Source organism: Triturus cristatus, chromosome 1_2 (genome assembly GCF_964204655.1).
Source record: "Triturus cristatus chromosome 1_2, aTriCri1.1, whole genome shotgun sequence".
Lineage (NCBI taxonomy): Eukaryota > Metazoa > Chordata > Amphibia > Caudata > Salamandridae > Triturus > Triturus cristatus.
In genome coordinates, this window is record NC_140580.1 from 1050081641 (window position 1) to 1050104710 (window position 23070).

The 23070-nt window shown below is 44.8% G+C and overlaps 1 protein-coding gene across 2 annotated transcripts in view; it reads left to right on the top strand.

Annotated features, from left to right (window-relative positions):
* RABGAP1 (RAB GTPase activating protein 1) overlaps positions 1 to 23070 on the top strand; it is a 1076978-nt gene that overhangs the window by 764734 nt on the left and 289174 nt on the right. For both annotated transcript variants that reach the window (XM_085612417.1, XM_085612408.1), the window contains exon 20: positions 17673 to 17801. In XM_085612417.1, coding sequence (XP_085468543.1) covers positions 17673 to 17801 — 129 coding nt within the window. The remainder of the gene's footprint in view (positions 1 to 17672; positions 17802 to 23070) is intronic.

A 23070-nucleotide genomic window follows, 5' to 3' on the forward strand; every position in this document is an offset into this window, starting at 1 on the left:
AGTATCTTCTATCACAATATATTGTCCAATTAATTGTGGAGCGCATGCTATATTTTCTGTGCGTTGTATTGCACTATTTACATAGCACCTTGTACCCCTTACAAGGTTGCGAAATGCTCTGACTTACAAAGGAATACTAGGCACACATTTCTGGCAGGATTCAAAAGGTGTCAGTTACAGGTTGACCTGTGTGGGAGGTGTTAGGTGTGGTGCTGGAGGTATGAAGTTGCCCTCTAATCATCAGCACTTATAGATGAGGTGTTGCAGAATCGTGAGATAAAAGACACATTCCAAAATTTAGGGGAGGACAAGGATAGTGACAAAAATCCAGCCTAGAATGAAAGGCTCCTGATTGGTAGAAGGTATGGAGTTTTCACTAGAGAAAGCAGGTGCTTGAGCTAGGAATGACAAGACGAACTATACATATTGCTTTGAACGTGATAAGTCTAGCTACAGGCAACCAGGTAAAGACTCCAGCAAAGGTCAAGTGTGCAAGGTGTTATTAGGGCTAAGAACTGGTCACACAGCTGCATTCCAGAAACCTCTATGGCTTCTAAATCAGCTAGTGGGATACCTCAAGATATATAACTTTGGTGTAGTTTAGACTGGAGAGTACTAGGTTGATAATGGCGTAAAGCCTTTGATGGAATCACAGCTAAAGGAAGATTTGATAGAGCATCTCGTTGTGTAAAGGGGCCAATTTGTCATTGATTCACTTGAGGGATCCAGAAGAGGGTCATAATCCAAGATCATGCCTGGGTCACTTACTTTATTTGATAGGCTAGGAGGTGGGCCAGGCTCTTTTAGCAGGATGGTGGATGGTAGATGGTCCAGTTGCCTCAGATTTTCATCTCTATTTAGTTTTGGATGGGTTTAGTTGTAGCCGATTTGATCTCATCCAATGATCTACCACTAGGAGGCACTGGCCAATAGTAAATTAACCTAATTCAGCTGGGCCCTGAAGTTTTAGTACAATTAGTGTTCCATCAATGCAGCCGTAACAGCTAAGGCTGATGGTAAACGCTCCAGTAGAGGACAGAGGTATATGTTAAAGAGGAAGGGGCAATGCTGGATCCTTGAGGACTCCTACAGTCCATGGGCAAGCATCAGTGAAGAATTTGGTACATACAAACGAAGGCTCTACTATCTAGGGAAGAAGCATTCCAGAGAACAGTGCTTTGTATCCCTTTAAATCTCTGGAGCAGATTGTGATGAAGGACCAAATCAAAGGAGGCAACACGATTCTGTAGCAGGAGGTCATTAGTTCATTTTTTTCAACAGGAATATGAAAAAGAGAGACAGGCCCATATTTGTGTGGTGCTTCTATTCCTCTGTCTTTTTGGCAAAAGTACCAATGAGGGTACAGTTTTCACCCGCTATCCAGAAGTGAGGACCGCTTGTGTTACCAGTACTTAAAAAGGAGATTCTTTACATCTTTTGTTTGTGCTCCTCTTCCTCAGTTGTCTCAGACTAACATATTTGCCTCGTCAGGAGTCTATGCGATATAACCACGACACATTAAGGTGTAAGAACAAACCGAGGACAAAACACAGAAATGATAATACATTTTTGGTCTCCTTTTTGTTGGGGACATGAGGACACCACAACATCAGTACATTATTCATGCCAGGTTCTACTGAATTTGTTGGGTAATGAAGAGAGCACAAGATTTCTCAGGGATGGCTCTGAGGATCTGGAACTCTCTTCCTCCTGATGTCAGGGTGAACCAGTCTATCGTCTTCTTAAAAAAAAGAAGTCAAAGGGCTCCTGATGAAGAAATTTCTGCCTTAGCCTGGCACCTTCCTCTGATTCTGGGTCCATACCCGATGACTCTTGCCCACCCACCTTGTCCATGAGTCTGTTGGATAATTCTAGACTGTGATCTTTTTTCTCCCTCTGTTGTTTATGATGTGTTTTGCTGTGCCTTCAAGAGAATGCTGGACAATTTTGACTTTGAATTTGTCGTTTTGGTTATTCTGTTTTGTATGCTTATTACCTTGTGATGCATAATCTGTAAAGCGCTCTGATACCCTTGGTGGTCATGTTCGCACTATATAAAACATTCTAAATAAATAAAAGATTTGACAAGCCACTAATGTTTGCCACGTAATCTCCCACTGTTGGGGGGAAAAAATGCTGGAAGTGGATTTCCCGCAATTGTAAACCTTCATGATCCATAAGTACCTTTCGTTTTGGCCCCAGCTCTTCCCTGCCCTATTGATACATGTACACACATAATTTAAAGGTGTACCAAGTTCATCCTGAGGGCCTACATATATCCAGAATTCCTATCCTCTTTTACGCAAGGATGGCGGATATTACATTTTCATTGCATTGGTTGGTTTTCAACTTTCCCTCATGAAATCTATTATTCATGCTTGTGTGCATGTGACTTCTGGCTCTAGCAAATTTGATCATGTCACTCCTGTATTTGTTTGGTCTCCAAGTAGCTATTCTCTACATCTGTTCTACATCTGTGGAATTCTCTTCTAGTAGATATTCACCTTGACCTGGTCCTTCTAGCCTTCTAAATACTTTTTTAAATGGCCTTTTTGTGCTACATTTTGCAAGAATTATTTACTCTTATTCCTTTAACACTTATTCAAAGACTATGTTTTCCTTATTAAAAATCTATTTATGAATGTTTGAATGTCTATTAAATTGTTTAAGCACTGCGCCCTATCATCCTTAGTCTGCTTGGACCTGAATGTAGTAGTGGGGATGGGCCATGAGAGATTGTATGTGATATGGGCAGCAAAGATGAGGGCTCAGAAGATGAGCTGAAAGAAGTAGCAGGTGAGCATGAAATAGAAGGCTGCTACACCAATGCATTTTGTTTGAAGACGAGCGCTAAGGATTGGTACGGCTGTGTGAAAAATGAGGTCAAGGGAATGTAGCAGGAAAGCCAGTTGGAGTTGACAGAAGCTTCAGCAGAGGTGATAAAAGAGGATAATTGCATTTCACCATAAACCTGACAACAACAAGAATTGAGTTGGTAGGAAGGAGATGTTGAGAGGGATCATTTGCTTGTTGCAATCAATGAAGGGGAAATCTGTGATCTACATTCTAGTGAGTTTCAGCATCAAGCAAGGTCAGTGGCCCTATAGTATGTTATGCATGCTTACAGAGAATTAGTGAAGGTTGAGAAAGAAATAAAGGTGTGGCTGTCATTTGCAAATAAAAAGTAGGAGAATCAAAATTAGGGGATGGCTAGAGCAGTAATGTAGTGAGAGAGAGCGAAAGAGAATGGAGAATGAAATCATGCTTTATTCTCCATGGTAGAAGATGTATGTGGTGGTGGTCGGCAAGTACCAGGAAAACAGTAGTATCTGTTGGGGAAGTAGAAGGAAAACTGGGATTGAGGGGTTGCAGCAATTATATTAGGATTGAATGCTATGACTGACAATAGCAAACATGGTACCATATTCAAGGTACAAAAGGGTGGCACAAAAATGCTATTGATGGACAAATGTGACCAAGCATCAAATGTGGTTTTAAATGATTCTGTAAGGATGTGGGGGCATTTTCCAGAAGCTAGATTGACATGTTTGAGAATTTATTAGACCAGCATTTAAATAGTTTTAGGAAAAAAAGTGGGAAAATAGGCAGTACTTGGAAAGGGAGAAGGATTGTGTAGAGGGCTCCTAGATTTTGAGAATGACCACTAAAGTTGGGAAGTATAGAGACATATGGATATTGAATGAATTGACAAGTCAGGTCGGGGAGACTCAGTGGAGAGATGGCTTGGTTACGTGGAACAAAAGCAAGGAGTTATTAGCATTTTATAAAAATGTGAGCATGTGCTTGAAAACTAACTATAACAAGCTTTTGCAATGCAATAGGTCTCACACTAATTAAGTTTGAGCTATTGGCATTGCTAAATATTGCAACACCAATTGCAACAAAAGTCTATAAATTGTAGGCCAAAAAAATGTATATTTATTTTTGTAGCAATGGTGGCATGCTGCGCTTTAGATGAATATGTTTAAAAGTAAAGTGCGCCATACTGCGATTGCTACAATAGTTAATTGTGGATGCGTTAACAATTGATGTGTGAACTGATGGCTGGTGGTGTGTGTGCCTGTAGAAATTGTGCACTGATGGCTGGTGGTGTGTGTGCCTGGTGAAAGCGTGCACTGACGGCTGGTGGTGTGTGTGTGCCTGGTGAAAGCGTGCACTGATGGTTGGTGGTGTGTGTGTGTGTGCCTGGTGAAAGCGTGCACTGACGGCTGGTGGTGTTTGTGCCTGTAGAAATTGTGCACTGATGACTGGTGGTGTGTGTGCCTGGTGAAAGCGTGCACTGACGTCTGGTGGTGTGTGCCTGGTGGAAGCGTGCACTGACGGCTGGTGGTGTTTGTGCCTGGTGGAAGCGTGCACTGACGGCTGGTGGTGTTTGTGCCTGGTGAAAGCGTGCACTGATGGCTGGGGGTGTTTGTGCCCGGTGAAAGCGTGCACTGATGACTGATGGTGTCTGTGCCTGGTGAATGTGTACACTGACAGTGTGGTTGTATGTGTGGTTGGTTGTGTGGTTGTGGTTGTGGTTGTGTGTGTGGTTGTGGTTGTGTGTGTGGTTGTGGTTGTGTGTGTAGTTGTGGTTGTGTGTGTGTTTGTGTGCGTGGTTGTGTCAAGGGGCAGCGAAGGGGACAGAAGGAGAGAGGCACAGAATCACGGGGGCAGCGAAGGGGACAGAAGGAGAAAAAAGGCACAGAATCACGGGGGCGGCGAAGGGGACAGAAGGAGAAAAAAGGCACAGAATCACGGGGGCAGCGAAGGGGACAGAAGGAGAAAAAGGCACAGAATCACGGGGGCAGCGAAGGGGACAGGAGAGAAAAAAGGCACAGAATCACGGGGGCAACGAAGGGGACAGAAGGAGAAAAAAGGCACAGAATCAAGGGGGCAGCGAGGGGGACAGAAGGAGAAAAAAGGCACAATCACGGGGGCAGCGAAGGGGACAGAAGGAGAAACTAGGCGTGTTGAGGCACTGACTAGTGCATATTAGAAAGATGTTTTTTTAGGACTTTTGGAAGCTCTGTCTGCGGCAGCTTTGGACGTCCATACCTGGGGTGTTGTAGCAGGTCGGCTTGTGTTTGGGGTTCAGTGGAGGATGGGGAGGTGTTTTCAGCTCTTGGGGTGAGACTGGGCCCTTAGAGCCAGGTGTGTCCGCGACGAGGCTCGGGTAGAGATTACTGGAACTGAGGGGGCGGGGTCTGTTTCAATATGTATGTGCGGTCATGCATACAGAAGCCGCTGTGCACTGTGTATCCTGCCCTCTCAGGATAGCACCCAGTAAGATAACTCGGTGAGTCAGTGCACCAGCGAACAGGACAATCTCTTATTTTGGTACAACTGCCTCGCAAATGTGTGCCATAGTTACCGTCAGTTTTTCATTTATTGTCGAAGGGCTTCGCTGAGGTCCAAAAAACCTTTGTTAAAAAAAACACATAAGAATATTAAATGTTAAAACTTGAACTACAATTAGAGTCTAGATTGGTAATGTTGAATTTGTGTAAGCTAACTCGTCTAAGAGTGTTTTGGGCGTGTGTCTCGGCGGAAACCTAAAGACCCTTCCTTATGCCTCCTCCTAGAGGAGAGGAGTCATTGGTGGGCTGCTGGCTTGTGGGGGTGGTGCAAGGGTGGGGTTTAGGCGCACTTCAGCATTTCATCTTTCCATCTTTCCTGAACAGGCCATAAATTCTTAATAGAAAACACAGTTCACTTTTTCACCACTGCGCAGGCACCGGTCTTTCATCCCCATGAGCACCGGCCTTTCATCCCTATGGGTACCAGGCAGGCTTCCTGTGCCACGAGACTGCGAACATTGCACCCACTTCAATCTACGGTCAACAGAGGAGGTGGTTGTATTAAGCTCATTGAAACCGTAGCGCCTTCAACAGAAATTCAAGGCGGCAACACCGTGCCAGCATGAACCGTGATATATGCTGGCACTCCAGGTCAGGTAAATCCGCAGAGAGATAGATTGGTATTCCCTCTGAAAAGTTTTTTCCAGGTGCTACGTAATCTCAGGTATATCGCTTTAATTCGATGAGCGATTGTTGGTATTCTCGCATCCCCTGAAACATCATAGAAGTCAAAGAGAATGAGACGTGTTGTCAGTTTAATGATTTGCTTCCTGTGCCTGGGAAGCCGTCTCAAGTCGGGTTGACAGGCTCTAGCGCCTACAAACGCCCCAGCAGTGTGGAGCTCTTTCGAAGAGTGTGTACTAACCTGCTTCGTAAGGGGATGGGCTGGTGACAGACCACTATCGGGTCCAGCAGCATTAACCCCTGAAAGGTGCAGGTGTTAGGTGGTACACACCTGGTGCGCCCCGTGCCCCACTAAAACCCCGCTCAGGGCGCACTCCGTCCATGAAACCATAAGGGGAGCTTGACCTTCAGTCGGACTGAAAAGTCGGCAGAGACCCACTTGTACAGACGTAGATGTATCTTGCACACCATAGAGACGAAGGTCAGTAGGGCCTACTCAGACTTTCATCGTTCCTGGTCGATGTGAGAAGAGTGGAGTCGCAGTCACACACTAATCTTAAGCTCTGAGAGGTTTGTGCTGTACATCACAGTATATATCTGGCGTCTGTATTCTGCATGTTCTGTCGCACCGTAGCGCCCGTCAGAATGAATGATTGACTCCACACTGCCGACTTCTCTGCAGTGGGGGCAGAACTTACTCAGCTGCCCCCTCCCCTATGATTTTTTGCCCCGTATGCGTGGGGTGCGCCGAAAGCGCCTCATAACTGGGGACATATTCATTGCCCATTACAAGAAGTGTTTCTTGGCGCATGTGCAGTGAAAGCACGGACTGCACAAGTGTATTATTTTAAGACAGCCGAGCATGACAAGCCGAGGCCCTCAGCTGTGTAAACTGTGATGGCTCGGCAGGCTCTGTGCAGAGGGGGAAAGGAGCCACCCCACACCGGAAGTGGCACGTGCCAGGGACAGGCGATGCCTAGAGGTCTGTCATGTGTGTACCGACAGATCTGTGCTGCTGGGGCACCTGGCCTGTATGTGGGGAGGTGTGCCTGCTGTGAGGCTACCTGGCCTGTGGTTGTGCCACTTGCACTTAGTGGTGGGGAGCTTGCCATCCTATGGGGCAACCAGGCATCTATAGACTGCATCTCTCCCCTCATCACCGCTCCAGCGCTAGACGGACTCACTACAAATCGCGGAATCCCCCGAGGGGTGTATTTGGATAGAACCCCCACGTACCTTTCAGATCCGATGGCATGGTCGCCCGCGCTGCTGCATGCTCTGCAGTTCCTGCGATTGTCTCGGCAAGATCTCGGCTTGTGCTCTCTGCCTCCCCCACCCCCTGACTCCATCGCACACGGAGTGGAGTCTCAACCATGGAAGGGGGGAGAGACACAGGCACACACAACTTAAACAAGCGCACGTCATGACGTATTCACTGGGCTTTTTCTGCCGTTCCACTTGGACGGCCTCGCCTGCGAAAAGGTTTCTTGTCTTTATGGGGCCATGTGTTTGGCCCCATAAAGATAAGAAACCTTTTGCGACCAACGCAAAGCAAGCGAGTCCGTCCAAATGGGACGGCTCGAAAAGCCAAGCAAATACGTCACGGACATCTCTTTTCCAATGGCTGGCCACCGTTTAGCATAAACGGTGACGCCAGCCAATGGAAAAGAGGGGCGGGGCTTAATGCCCCTTACAAAAAATACCTGTTAACACTAAATCTCGCCAGCGAGACTGCGCATGTTTGCGCAGTCTTACGCCAGGCAAAACCTAAAAAGGAAGGTCAGTGTCTTGATGGAACTGGGTGGAATAAAAGGTAGGTGGAAAGAGAAGGAGAGAACAAAGGGAACGATGTTCTTGCAATTTTAATGTTTAGCAGTGATGTTAGCTGCAACCGGTTGGATGATTGATTGTATAGTGTTTGCAAGGATGATTGCTTAGGGAGTTTTTTTTTTTAGTTTTTTTTTTTTTTAAGTACAAGCTTTGACAGTCTCAGAGGCAAAGGAGTAAGACGCAGGGGAACAAACTGTGACTAGCACAACAACACTGCTGGTTTTTCTCCGCCGGTGGAGGTGGGTGTGCATGCGGACCTTGATACCACATTTAAATGCCTGGCCAAGGGCAAAGTGAGGCTGAGCCATGAGAGCCAATATTTCAAACATGCATTTATCATAAACAGATACATTTTCCTAAAGTCAGCAAAGCCGGAATTTGCTTATTTCCTGGCCTTCTAATTACTCCAGTCGAGAAGCTTTATTAGTCCACGCCTAAAAGCTCGAATTTTAAACCTTCTTTGCAAAGTCTATCCTTTCAAATTAAAACGTTTTAAGGTAAAAGGTTCAAACAATTTGTCTGATATGCCTCGCTTGTCATCCTCTTCCAGGCTAATGTTAATCTTGAAGAACATCTTTGCTACAAGACTCATTTCAGTACGTCTCTCATATATTGGCTCTTCCCATACATGTAACACTTTACTATGTACGACAAAAATGCCTCACTTCTAAGACAACCTTCCATTATCTCTCTCCCCTAAGGCCGTCTTCATGAAACTCTCTCCTAGTTCTCAATATTGTCCCCATAAAAATAGAGTCCCTTTTGCTGAACTTAAGACTTGTCACTGTCCAACATCCTATTGCTGTAACTCTCGCTAGATCTCTGCTTCCTTTTATCTAACCGACCCTCCCAAAGCACCCCGTCAACCCACTAAACATACCAGTCACTCACCTCTACAACTTACAGGCCCTGAACCATTGTTGTCTCCTGCTTGTCAGCTGGCCCTGACAGTTCTTGCCCTCCACTGACCTGCTTGACTGCACTGTTGAAGCTGAACCCGCCGGCCTCCTTTAGGTCCAACCATATCATGGGCATGCGTGGCACAGCCTCCATTCTCCTAGCAGGACCACCACCAGCTTCACTGAGCCAGAGTCTCCTGACCCGGAAGCACAACAGGGCGTTGGCGTTACCGTCACGACCACTGAGCCTGCCTGGGCCAGGCAACCAGGCCCTCCCGAACCTGGAAGGACAACCAATTACTGAAGTCAGAGTCATGAACACCACACAAGCCGAGCCCCTTCTGACCCGGAAGTACAAGTATTCGAATATTACTTGACGTTGGTGCCTCTAGCATTGCATTTACACCCGCCCGAGCCCCGATTATAAAAATACATGCATGCGTCTCAATACCACACCCAGTTCACCCCTGAAAACAAGACTGAGCCCCTGATCCCCTCCCACACCGGTGTAATGCCCACCCCTGTCGCCCCCTCCCACTACAAGAACACCCCTCAACTCTCATCGCCTACACGATGAGAGGAGGGTGTCATCAGCGAACTCGCAAGTGGCGGGAGCACAGTATAGGGCTGCACCCACGACGAGGGCTCCGAAAAAAGAGGGCACACACGCCCGTGTGTTGACAGCAGAGACCACACACGCCCTGAAAACACAACAAGGGCTCAGAAATAAAAGCGGGCACGGAGAGCAATGCGTGCGAACTCAGCGGAGGCAACACACGCCTGAAAACACAACAAGCTCTAAGAAATAAAAGAGGGCACAGAGTGTGCCACCAACGGAGACAACACGCGCCCTGAAAATACGAGGGCTCAGGAAAAAAAAGCGCTCGCCAGGCAGCAGCAGTTTATTTTTGCACGATGCAAAATGAAACACGCGGCTCCCTGTCTCCTTTTGAGACGGCTCATCCAGACTGGCTCTCACGGCGTGCTTATCTAACACGCCTCCTAAAGATAAGAAAGTGCTTTGCAACAGCCGCAAAGCAGACGAGCCAGTCCGGATGGGCTGGACCAAAAGGCGAAAGGGCGGCAACCGAAAACCCTCCTTTTCAATGGGAAGCCAGAATTTAACATAAATGCTGATGCTACCCAATGAAAATGAGGGGCGAGGCTTCAAGTCCCCTTCTTGAAACTGCCTTGATGACTATAGCTCTCGCAGGCGAGGAGCGCATGTGCGCTCCAACGCCAGGCGAGATCTAAAAAACAAAGGCCTCCCAGAGACGAAGGGTGTTGAAACAAACCCACCCCCAACGCCTCTAAAGCCCCTGATTCACAACTGTTGATGTGCATGTTCAACACATTTGCAGCCATGGGTGTTAGCTGTTGAATATTCACAGCAATAGCTGTGAAAAGAGGCTGAAGTCAGTCCCTGGTTTTCGCTGCGCTCGGCTAAACAGTTTTTTCTCCTGCAGCTGAGACCTGAAGACCCAGAAGCTGAACATAATTCCTCCCTCTCGCCTTCCGAGCCTCCTTTGGATCCACTGTGAGCTACAGTAAGTGGTGGGGCTCCTGCGTGCCCTACTGCGCAGACTTTGCCTTCCGCTTTCCCCTATTCATTCCATATATTTTCGAGATGCATGCTGTGTATTAGGACATTGTAATGTTTATGGCAGCGTGCCTATACCAGTTGATATAAGCCACTGCAGCTCCATTGTCTTCAATGGAGCGCTCAACACTCCAGTGCTGCCGAGAGCTATACCAGTTGTTAAAGGCACTGCGGCTCGGGCCTATAACGAGGGAAAGGGCCTTTAACAACCGGTATAGCCTGAGGCAGGAGGGCTATAAGGCTATTAGAACATCCCCCGCACTGAGGGTAGAATATTCTAAATTAAAAAAAGAAACCAAGACAAACATTGGAATGTTGGAGCAGAAGGCTTATAACAGCCATTATAAGCCTTGAGCCACTTCAATGTCTTCAGTGGACCTCTCAACATTCCAATGTTCTAATTGCCGCTAAACTTCCCTGGAAGCTAATGCATATTTGTAAAAATCAAATAGAGTGTCGGCTCAAATAAGATTTCACATGCACTTTGGAAAAAGTGTTCAAGAACAGATCCTGGACTGGAGCAACTATTGCAGAATACTTGATCGCTGCTGTTGCATTGACACTCAAACTTAAAGACGTTTTGCCCTCTTGCACAGTGAACATTTGCTGAATCTCATATACTCATAAGAATGGGTTAAGGACTTTGTGCGCTATCATACAGTCCAACAGTTTGAAAACTAGGTATAATTGTTGAGGTTCACACTTTCAAAGAGTGGACGCAGAAAATAGCTCAGAGTATGGTTTTGGTCAAATTTAAGTTGTTTCTCCATTGTACCCATTTTGTGAGGAACAAATGCCACCATGTGGTTTCATCTAGAACTGCGACCTCCAATATTTTAAATAAAAAAGTTCACTCTGCTCTGCTGCTTCACGCACGTCACTCCATCATCCCAGCCAACGAACCCCTTCCCCTTTCGTGCATCACTTGTCCACATTAACATCACATCGGCACAGAACCATCTTCTGATAGTTTGTTTTACGGGCTTGGGAGCTCTGCGCGTCTCCTCTTTACAGCGTGGGTCCATTGCATCCACGCAGGAACGCGTTTCTAACTACTTTGAACGTCTTCAACCAGCAGCAATCCTGCCACCTCTGGTTGCATTGTGCCGCAACTTCACGTCGGTCCAATTAGTCTCTAAAGACAAAAAAGCCCAGCACCGGAGTAGTAGGAACCCTTTAACAAGGTAAACAAGGGTGCGCTCCTTTCCGGGACCCTCTCTGCTGGCATTCAAGGGATGGATGGTTCCTTCATTTCACCAAGGTGCGGTGCCTGTTGTCTGAAAGCTCTGGTTTGTTCTACCGACGCCGAGAGTGTGGCTCCTGGAAGAGCCGCCTCATCACACGAAGCTCTACAGGCGTTATCCTCACGCCTTTACTGTTCTCTTGAACCATGCGAGCACCTGTTGATTGAGTCCGATTGCCGTCACGCGTGCGTCAGTGAGAGGAACCTGGGACTTTATTTGTGTGTTTTCCGAGGTTGCAAATTCGACGCTGCGCTCCTCGGTCCTCCGGTTGAGGCAGATTGATCTAAGCAGCGTGCTAATTGTGGAAAACTGGATTGAATCATAATCTTTTGTCCATTTTATTAATTTGTAACAAAGCACTCCTAATAATATCTGATAGAGACTTCTAGTCACAGATCCCTTACCTTGATGTCCCCAGGCGTCGTCCGTGCTGGACGTGACTTGTGCAGTACCTATATTGGTGCCACCTTGGCACGCTCATGTCCGTTCTTAACAGTTTAGATCGTGCTAATCCGGCCCGAGATACCCCTCAGTTGTTTTTCCTCTGGTCTTTTTCGGAATTCTGTTAAATCTTTTTGACATTTTCATTTCCTGGTAGGAGCATGTCACCAAAGTAACCGGCTAGATTCAAACCATTGTGCAGCCTGTCATAGGCAAATGTCGGAGACCCACACTTGGTGTGTTTGTGGTGCCTGGAGCCGGTATACAACCCCAAGCGGTGTGAGGACTGCTGTGCCATGCACCCCAATGTGCCGAGGGAGTGATCCCTCAGCTCCTTGACGTCGCAATTGAAACTGTCTTTTTAGCGGCCGTTATATTGGAGGGTCAGTGAATTACAGTCCCTCTCTTTGCACCCTCCCTACAACTCCTTTTACCAAGACAAATTGGTCCTCTGGACATGTGCTTCCTTCCTTCCATGGCTTCCATGTAGGTCCGAGCATTGCCCTGCCTATCTTGTGATTGATCGTCCTTTGCATTAAGATCTGCTGCACACTTGCCTGGCCAAGAAAAAGCCCCCTAATGGCTTGCGGTTTCACTCCACCGACCTAAGTCTGTGACCACTGTGTTGGCGCACAGCATTCCTTTACTTGACATCTGTGAAGCAGCAACGTGGACAACACTACACATGTTCACAAAACATTACTGCCCGTTCGTTCCTACAGGACTTTGCGGTCTAATCGAGCTCGCAGACCCAGCTCCAGGGAGATATTGCTTCAGTATCTATTCATACGTAAGGAATCTGCGACTAGAAGTCTATCAGATGAACAAGTTACTTTTTAAAGCCTGATCTGGTAGAGACCTTATCTATCCGCACATTCCTTATGACCTTCCCACCCTCCCTGTTCTGTGAACCAGTTAAGGAGGAAGGGACACCCTTTTTAGGGCCTTAGTCTTTTCTACACCATTGGTTAGTTCTCATTGTGGCATCGCGCTCCTATCTTGAAAAGTCGTCAAAGTAACGGACACCAGTTAGTGTGATGAAGTAGTGCCTACATAGGTTCCACGCCCGTGACGCTGATAACACTGAGCCAAATGGCATGCAGGGGTACAGTTTGAAAATCTTCGCCAGCCACTGCGGTTTTAAACATTCATGTATCACACACCGCCCTTTAGCCTCATTACTGTTGTTTTCTCTTCTTAGAAGATAATATTTAATTGGCCCCTTTTCATCATACATAAACAACGTTCTTGTTTTAAGAGGTACAGTAGTAAAAAAGGTGATATCAAAAACTTACAAAAACTTATCACAGCTGTATGCGTTGTGCTTTGGGGGAGGTCTTCTTTGGCAGCCTGATACGCAAAAGCCACACGATCTAGAGAGACAACCATCTGGCCAGTTACAACTAGACCTGTCCTGGCCCCTGCTGATGGCTTCTGCTGAAGTGAGTCATGTCTACCAAGTTCTGTTCTTGAGGTCCTGGGAACCTTGGGTGTGTCAAAGTGTGCTTCTAAACAGCCTCAAAAACCTTGTGAATTAAAGCCTTTTGGCTCCAAAGACCTCTGGAGCACTGGGTCAGACCTGCCAAGTCAATCCGGCAAAATACATTTCACCAGGACCAAAGATTCAGGTTGCTCCTGTGCTAAACCTTTTCTCAGCAGCATATCTGGTTCTGCAGAACGATGTGGAGAGAGTATCTGGTTTAGTGATGCCCTATGTGGCTACAGCTTGCAGCCCTGCTTCTCTGAAGGACTCAAAGTTCCCTAAAATTAAAAATTGCAATCTTAGAATTCGTTCAATAGCTAAAGACTCCAAATGTTTCCGGTCTGCAAGGGACTTTCCTTAGGAGCACATTTTGACTTTCTCTCACTTGGAGCCTTCCTGCTAAAAGTCAACAGCTACAATGGAGCCTTATCCAATGCTATCTGGCATCATAGAGCCCTTTCTGGCCACAGCCTGCTGCCTTGCTGTGCTAAGGAGTTTTTGACTTTCCTTTCAGAGACTGTCAGAAGGTAAATCTTCTGACCGGGATGAACCTGGTTTCTGTATCCCACCTGCGCTCCATCACAGTCAGCCTTAAATCACCCCTGGGGTCCCACTCAGGTGCAGCCAGATGACAGCAGTTCTTGCTTAATTCTTTTTTGTACTATTTTTATATTGAAACTTTAAACAAATCCTATTTCTAGTTCCCCTATTGGATTTTCGTCACTTTGTGGTAATGTTGTCTGTTAAAGTACTCTATATATTTATAAATTGGAGTGGGAGTTTTATTGTGCTGGGTTTTCAATGTATTAACTGTTTGACACTTCTAAATGCTTTACACATTTTCTTAAGTTAAGCCTGTCTGCTTTGTGCAAAAGATACCAGGAGCTAAGCTCAGGTTTACACCACTAAAACCTTTATTGGACCTAACAAGAATAGTGGCATTATGACTTGTGGTGGATGACCACTAAACCGCAACTAATGATACTCTTCCTCACACTCAAACAATCCTCTGGAGTGTCTCAGGGTAAGGGCATGATTCCAGCAGTCATCCAGACAATCTCTTACGATAACTTTAAAAAATAAGTTGATTCTTTTAATGTCCCCTCACAAACTGTGGATCACAAACTGTGTTATCAGCATTTAACAACATTCATAATATCGGAGCTAACTTTCATGATTAAATGCGTGCAATCAACTGTTGGATGAACAGTCATTGCTTAAAACTGAACTCTGGTTAGACCGAGGTAATTCTGTTTAGGAACAATCCCCTGTTTTAGACACCGTCCTGCTGGCCACAGGAGAGGGGCGCGCTCCCGGATCCAGTTAAAAAGGCAAAGAATCTGGGAGTTATAATTGACAAACTGAATTACTCCAGTCAAATAAATTCAGTCATTTCATCTTCATTTAGTACTTTAAAATTGATCAAGAAAATGTTGTCTTTTATACCCATTAAGGCAAAGAAAACGGTTATTACCACCTTAGTTTAGTTTAAAATTGATTATTGTATCCGTCTGTATGTGAGTTTGCAAGAGCAATACTTGAATAAATTACAGACTCTGCAAAATGTGGCTGCCAGGCTTCTCCTAGGCATTCCGAAGTTTCAATCCGTTTTTCGGACCATTAAAGATCTACACTGGTTAACGGTTAGAAATCATATCAAATTGAAGGCACCTTGTCTGGTCTGCAAGGCGCTTCATGGCACAGATCCTCTTTTCCTAAGACAATCTAGTGGTACCTGCCCAGTAGCATTCTACCATCTCAGGGAGCCAAAAATGTGGTAGTTCCTACATTCGAGAAGTCCAAGTGGGGTGGAAGCAGTCTCATTCTTCGAGCAACCAGAGGCTGGAACTTGCTTCCACTCCATATTAAGGCTTCTCCGACACTGCTTGCTTTTAAAAACCAAATAAAAACCTGGATTTCAATAACTACATTTAATGTAGGTTCATTCAGTTGTGTTCATATTTGTGCAATAAAGCACTTTAAAAATTGCTTAGCATGATATTATCCCACTTCAAGTACTTTTGATTCTGGAAAGTCTGTGACAGCATAATTGTGACTTGTATATCCCCACCTGATTGAATACTGATTTACATGTTCTACTACCCCATTGTTAGCTTATTGCCTCTGTATTCTGTGTAGCACCCATCTACAAAACTGGTAACTCCAGTTCTCTCTAAGGGGATCTTCATTGGTAGTCATAAGCACTGAATAGTCCCGCCCATGTGTAGGGATCCCGGAGCAGTTCTTTCAAAGTCTCATCTACTGCGCCTTCAGACTCTGAAGGAAGTCTGTGCTCTCTCATCCATGAAAGTCACTCTACTATCTTGGTCAGGGCACTTGAAAAATGTCTCAATGTTTAGCCATGTTTCAACGTTGCATGATGTCTCTATGTCAAAGTCCCCCTCAACATCGACGGTTACCTCCTCCTCCTCGATGTCTTAAGAGCTTTTGATGTCGAACCAGCTCTTTACAGCGAGCAAGTATATGCAGTACCACTTCTCAACATTGAACAGGAGTTCTTCCTCCAGATGTTTTCTTTTTGAATTTCCCTCTGCAGGAGTCCTCAGAAAATGACTTGGGGGCACTGCTAGAAGATGCAGTTTCTCCTCGCCCGTCCGAAATCTCACCAGTCAGAGAATCTTGCTGTCTGTCGTGCTCCAGTTGGCCATGAAGGCAAATCTTCCCTCTCTATCTCCCTCAAAGTGCCCATGGGAAGGGTCTTGCTGTGGTGACACGTCTTGGAGTCATGAGAGTCGGGTAAACATAAGATACAGATCATGTGCAGGTCTGTTTTTGCAGTTTTTCTGCCACAGTTTGGGACGTACGCAAAAATGGAGAGCATTTTTCAAAAAAATTATGAATTTCTTTCAGGAAATCATTTAAAAATGCACTTCGCTCTAAAGGACGTTGAGTGTTTCAGTTTTAGAAAAACTGAGTTTAAGATTTTTGTAGAAAAAAACGTAAAGTCAGAACTTTGCTCCAGGATCCTGTCAGCAGAACCCAGAAAAAAGAACTGAGTAAATTGGCACCTATTGGGCATGATGGGACACTGGAGGTCAGAAGCCCATTATAGGCGCAGTGTCTTATTTACATTGCTTCAATACTGCAGCCTATACAAGCTACATTGCTATGTATTGTTCCTTAGCTTACTTTAAAAAGAAGTAAAAAGTGTTTGTGAATGATTTTTTTAATAGATCACTTTTCCTTTTTGTTTAATTTATTTTTATGGGTATGACCCGTTTTCCTTCTAAATTTTAAAGCAATTCACAAAACATTTGTAATATAGCCTGTTTGTAAGGCCGCAAAAAAATTCTGAATGTTTGTTACATGTTTCCTGGCCTTTCTGAAGTAAAGTGCAGTAGATGTGACTTTGAAAGGACTGCTCTGGGATTCTCGCATGTGTGCGGGATTATTCAGTGCTTATGATTTCAATGGAGATTCCCCTGAGGGAGAGCTAGGATTACCGGTAAGAAACCATTCTTTTTTCATGTTCCTATGTCCCCCCTCCAGCCCCCATTTATGCTTTCTTTATTCTTGTATATAAGTAGTATCTCTCCTAACCCATAACTGGTATCTTGGCTTTATGTGAAGTGTTCTGTGAAGCCACATAGTTAAAGCTGCACCACAGAAGACTGCTAATCTATACATAGTTGTTGTGCAGATTTGAACTCTCTTATCAGCAAACACAGTTTCTGAATTTCCAACAGATTCTTTACCTTTTGTTTTAAGTCCTCCTCGCACTTAAAAGGCGAATGAGTGCTTCCACCCTCATGACCAAAAAATTGCTCTGAGATTTGATTCAGTGGTCTGATGATTACAAAACTAATAATCCTATTGTTCTGGGAATCTCTTGTGCCTGAAATAGCTATACTGTGAGATGCCCCAGAAACATCCTTTGGAAGTAAACCAAGACCATTCTACAAGCGATAGGACTGCTGCCCACCTCGGTGCTGTAGAGAGGGATGTCCATTTCAGAATTTAACACGAGCTACAGGTGTTTATCAGTGGAGTCCATATATTTTTCCCAATAGTGTACTTCTCTGAGTAGTTTAACACTGTAATGTATATTGGGCTGCGCTACAGTATATTAGTGCTAACCAGGGTACTATTTGGCATTGCATGTTGACACTTTTGTTTCATGTTTTGAGTACTTTCTACAATGCCTACCACTTAGCCTTATTCGTTTTTCAGACTTCAAAGGATGACCTTTTGTTAACTGACTTTGAAGGTGCTTTGAAGTTTTTCCGGGTACAGCTGCCGAAGAGGTATCGTTCAGAAGAGAATGCCAAAAGACTGATGGAGCTTGCTTGCAATTTAAAGGTAAACAGTTTAGCATGTCTAATGGATGTTAGCGATGCTGCAGTGTTTGTTTACAAGTAGATCTTAATTGTAAGCACCCTCAGTGTAATTTGGAATACATATACTTGTGTAATAGGGATGTTTGCTAAAATTGATCCTAGCAATGTTCTTATTGTGGAAAACTGCATTAAATCAATTTTATTCCATTTTACTAACTTTTAACAAAGCACTTTTCGTATTCATGTCAAACTGATGATTACATTAAACAAAAAAGTGATGGGTAGGTTGCTTGAATTAATCTCACCCACTGGTATTTACACTGGACCACGCCTCAGTCCATTGTTTTCCAACAGTGCACCTCGTATAACACCCAGCCACATGCAAATCCCCTCAACTCTGCTCCAATAGGAACATCCAGCCCGAAACTGCCAAGCCAGAACCGGAGCACAAGCAACCGAAGACTGGTTTGACCCTAGTTATGGCTCTTCAGTCAGGTGCAGCCTGGTACCAGTGGCAAAGTGATTACAGGACCCTCATCTAAGCATACTTGTTGCAATTAGGGAGGCACACTTAAATAAAAAAAGTGATGGGTGGGATGCTTGAATGAATCTCAGCCACTGGTAATTACTCCGGGACACAGCTCAGTTCATAATTGTTTTGGCCACAATGCCACCATCATATTAGACACAGCCATATGCAAATCGGCCTGGGCCCTGCTGTTTTGTATACTTCAATCTGATGACTATGCTCTTTAAGTATTCTAGCATGTTTCCAAGTTAACCTCTGCAACGTAATGTTCAGTCTCTTAACTGTTATTTTCATAAAATTGGTGAAAATATTGCTTAATGTTCTAATTTAAAAATGTTTGTTCAAACATTTGTTGAGCCGATTGTTTGAAAACAGTATAATTTCATTTGACTGGTGTTTGTGCTCCCTGTATACTGAAGAAAGAGGGTAGGGTCCATTTCAGTTTAGTAAAAGGGATGCTGCAAGTCCTTGGAGGATTGTGTATGTCACCCTAATATTGTAATTTTTTTCTGTAGGCATTAAACAGGGTAATCAAACATGGTACCCTGCAGTGAAAGTGCCCTGAGTCAGTAGGGGCACTAACTATAACAATGCTAGGAGGGCATCCTAAGACTGCCATTTGTTATCGGTATACAAGTGCAATGTCGAGACCTTAAGATTATCTCAGTTTAGGGACCTGGTTAGGAGAATCCTCCCTATCTGCGGAGGATCAAACAAATAGGAGAAAACAACCCCCAGATTTTGTTATACTCTGGAAAAAATAGTTAAGATGTGGAAAACAGCCTTCACAGCATTCGACTTCATTGGAAGAACCACAGCCCACAAATACAGATAATTTCAGAGAAGCTAAGGCAGACTGGCTTTTTACAGATGATATCCTCTCAGACCTCCATCAGACAGTTGGCATAGGCACAAAACAACCACACGATAGTGCCCAAGTATGCTATGCAGACTTCCTCAAAAATCCCAGAGGCCTAGCCAGACTATTGCATGCTGATGAGCAAAAATGTAAAAAGTCTTTTCAAAGTGTTGTCTCCTATCATTGAGCAGTTCTCTTCTGGCCATTTATGAAGGTTTGGTGCTCTACTTTTTCTTTTGCCTCCGCTCGTGGTGCCGTCCTGAGGAAATATGAATTTTGTGATCAGTTATGTCCCCTATCGTAGACCCCAACGGCTCCATGTGCATGCTATAAGTACATGTATGTTCCCTCCAGTTCCAGTTATGAAGACGCAAATACATGTGCGTCCACCGTCAACATGTCCTCTTTCAGATCCGCCATGAATGGGTCAGATATTCCATTCCTAAGTATGAAAGGCCACCGACTTTATGTGGTTCACTTTCCACATTTTACAGATTCAGGCGAGTAGGCCCTGAATTCTGCCATCAAGCCTTTTTTTGCCTTCTGCCTCTGAAAGCTCCAGTCCGAGCCTGCATCTGTATCCATGAACTTTGTCCTACTCCCTGCGCGGCTAACTGTGCCTGATCCAGCCTGTTGCCTGCCAAAAACTGTATTTCACCTTCAAGATTATCTGCTCCGCTCCTCATCCGATGCATTCCTGTCTAGTAGTTTAGGTAAACATTCTTCCAGCTACCGTGCAAAGGGCCAGGCCTCACTGTCCTCATGCAAGTAATTCATAGCCCCTGTTACCATGGAAGATTCCTGCCCCCTCGCATCTCATGTAGACATTTAGACGCTTGTACACACACTAACAGTCAGTATAGAATAGATTCCGTCCGAGAGACCTTTCCTTTTGGATAATACAGTTCTTTAAACATAAGATATTAGATATGATTTGGGATTAGGTTGACATGACCCCCCAGACTTCTGTCTCCACATGTAGAGCTAAATGTCAAGTCCCCTTCACCCTCTAGTTGCACGTCAATCACACGTCATGCGGCTGCGCGCGCATCTCTGCCAAATATTTCTGCTGACATTGCAGGATTCTCTTATGGATCCACCCACTTGTGACATCATGTTTAATGACGTATTTAGTTACGCCTATGTTTACGCCTCTTTTCATTACGTATGTGTATCATTATCTGTATTATCAGCTGTTACGCCTCTTGCATCTGTCTTAATGTAATACTTTTCATATAAATATCATTACTTGTCAATAATGTATTGCCTTCCCTTCCTGAACCTTCGTGGTGATGGAATTTGAAGCCTACAGTTCGAACTGTAATTCCTTTGTAGAGGAATAAAGCCTTTCAGAACCTCTAATACCACGGATTCTGCCTCTTATTTATACTGAGTTATTCTTACTAGACTTTACCGCATAAAAAATAGTACCGGTAATGAAATATTTACCACATAAATTGGCGCCCGAACAGGGACACTTTCTCATCTCACGCGCCGGAGGTGCGTTGCAGGCCCGGTCTCCTGCCACAGCTGAACGGACAAAAACGCGTACCTGCAGGATTTCCTGTATCTCCCTCCGGCCAAGCGGGGGCGACTGAGGCTGCGATCAACACCCAGACGAGGCGGTGAGAAGTGAGAAGTATCCCGACCAGGGCCTAGCTGAGAGAGCAAGATCCGAGGTATACAGAGGCCCACCAGGTTCCGAAGTTCCGAGTCCAGTCGAGTCGAGTCCAGTCCGGTCCAATTTCAGTTCAGTTCCGAGGCCTTCCGTTCCGCGCTACCCGGTGAGTACCATTGCCGGGGAGGCATTTAAACGTGCACATAGGTTGTGCCGGTCAAGACGGGTTTGGGTACACAAATCCGGTCTGCACTGTTTTAGCAGTGTATCTGTACTGTTTAGCAGTATATCTAGTATGTTTTGCATATAATTCAGTATTATCTAGTGTCAGTATTATGTCAAGTAACTAGTTTTCTATTAGTTATCATCGTTCGTTAAAACTGTTAAATGTTAAATGTTTTAATACGTTCTACATATTGTGGTGTGAATGATTGTTCATTATTGTGTTTATTGTATTAAGTGTGTTCAAGTAATAAGGTCTAAAAATGCCGCTCTTTTCAAAACTAAGACAGATCAAAACCAGAAAAGGGGTACTCGAAGAAGCTGTTCCCATTCCACCTAGGGACACTCCAGGATACTTTATGTATCATAAGCATGGCCTAGATGCCGTGTTATTTCTTGATTTATGGGTGGACTACACCAAAGAGTTGCCAGAAAGTCAGAGGTGGCCCACAGCGGGGACCTGGGATGCAGATTGCATCATGAGAGTAGAAGAAGAATTATGGAAAAAGAAAGCCAGACAGTCACAGAAAGATGCCATTGAATTATGGCGTAAAGAATCATATAGACGTACAGAAAAAGCGCTCAGACAAGAAGAGAAAGGTAGGGAGAATTCGAATAAAACCCGAGAATTTATTAATTGAGGAAGGTACCCGAGTAAAAGCAGAACAAGTAGACAGACAACGAAACACTCTTATGAATGGTATGTATCCTCTTCTGGCCGAAGGGTTACCTCAGGCCACCCCGGAAATACCGAAAAACTTGACACCCCCATTGCTCCCAATAAAAGCACATCCCAAAACAGCAAAAGATATTTTCCTTTCTTCCTATTTAGATGATGTAGCTCCTGAATATGCTAATGCTCCGCCACACGCACCGCCCACCGATGGTGCTCAACGCCAAGATCATCCGTCTGTATCCCCGCAACAACAAACTCCTACGCCCATTCCCACAGGTCCGTCCGTTTCTACCGTTTTTCCCGCATCTACAATTTCTATCTTACATCCAACAAATCCTTTCTTGCCCAGCACCTCAGATGGTGCTACAGGAGGTACGACAGACATGTTTGCCACACCGCCGCGAAATAAACAGACCCTTAGAGATTTAGCACTCCAACGTACACCCCAACTAGCGACATCCGACATGTTTAAAGAACATCTAGTGGATTGTAGATACAATCCAGTGCCAGGTAAACAGGACAGATTGCTACTATCATCACTACGTATACGACGAGCTACATTGTATTTAATGACGATACCAGGAATGGTTGAACACCTAGACAATATATATCACTTTGTCCAAACAGGGCGAGGCCCAGAAAGTATTAACGAAGCTATGGAATACCAGAAAGTGGATGTACAAAGACAACTACTACGTTTTTTCATAAACTGCGTGATCAGGAACCAAGACAGGCCTGAGGCAGATCATGATACCATGCAAAAACTTGCCAAATGGGGTCAGAACATATCAGACGAGAAACATGATAGACAGGCGTGTATAATCGCCATGTATCGAAAGATCCGCAAGGAAGTAGAACGAATACATAAAGAAAGACGAGAAGCAGACAGAATTGAATCAGAGGGAGAGGAGGAGCAAGAATCAGAACAATTAGATACGATAGCTTACGTAGGTAGAGGAAGACCCCATAATAATACTAGAGGCTTTAATGATCCGATACGTCCGATACGTCCAGAATGTAACAGACATTTTCAAACCCCTATGTTAAATACAAGGTCCCCTGAACACCTATTCCAAGCCGCTGATAAATTACTCCGAGACCGAAGGGGGTACCATATGCTCGATTCCATGGATGAACAAGAATTAGCCAGGTCAGCAGTACAATGGGCTGACAGTCCCAGCAAATACAGTGATGATGCACTAGCACACACGTTTCTGAATCTTGCCCCAGACGAACAGCGTTTAGCTAGTATATACATGATTCAACACCTCCTTATATTATATAAAAGCCAACACTCCGATCCTGGATCCTTACCTGACATATTGACAGAACTACTCACGAATAAATGGAGAGGGTCAGGTACTGATTTGATTAAAGAAATTCTAGA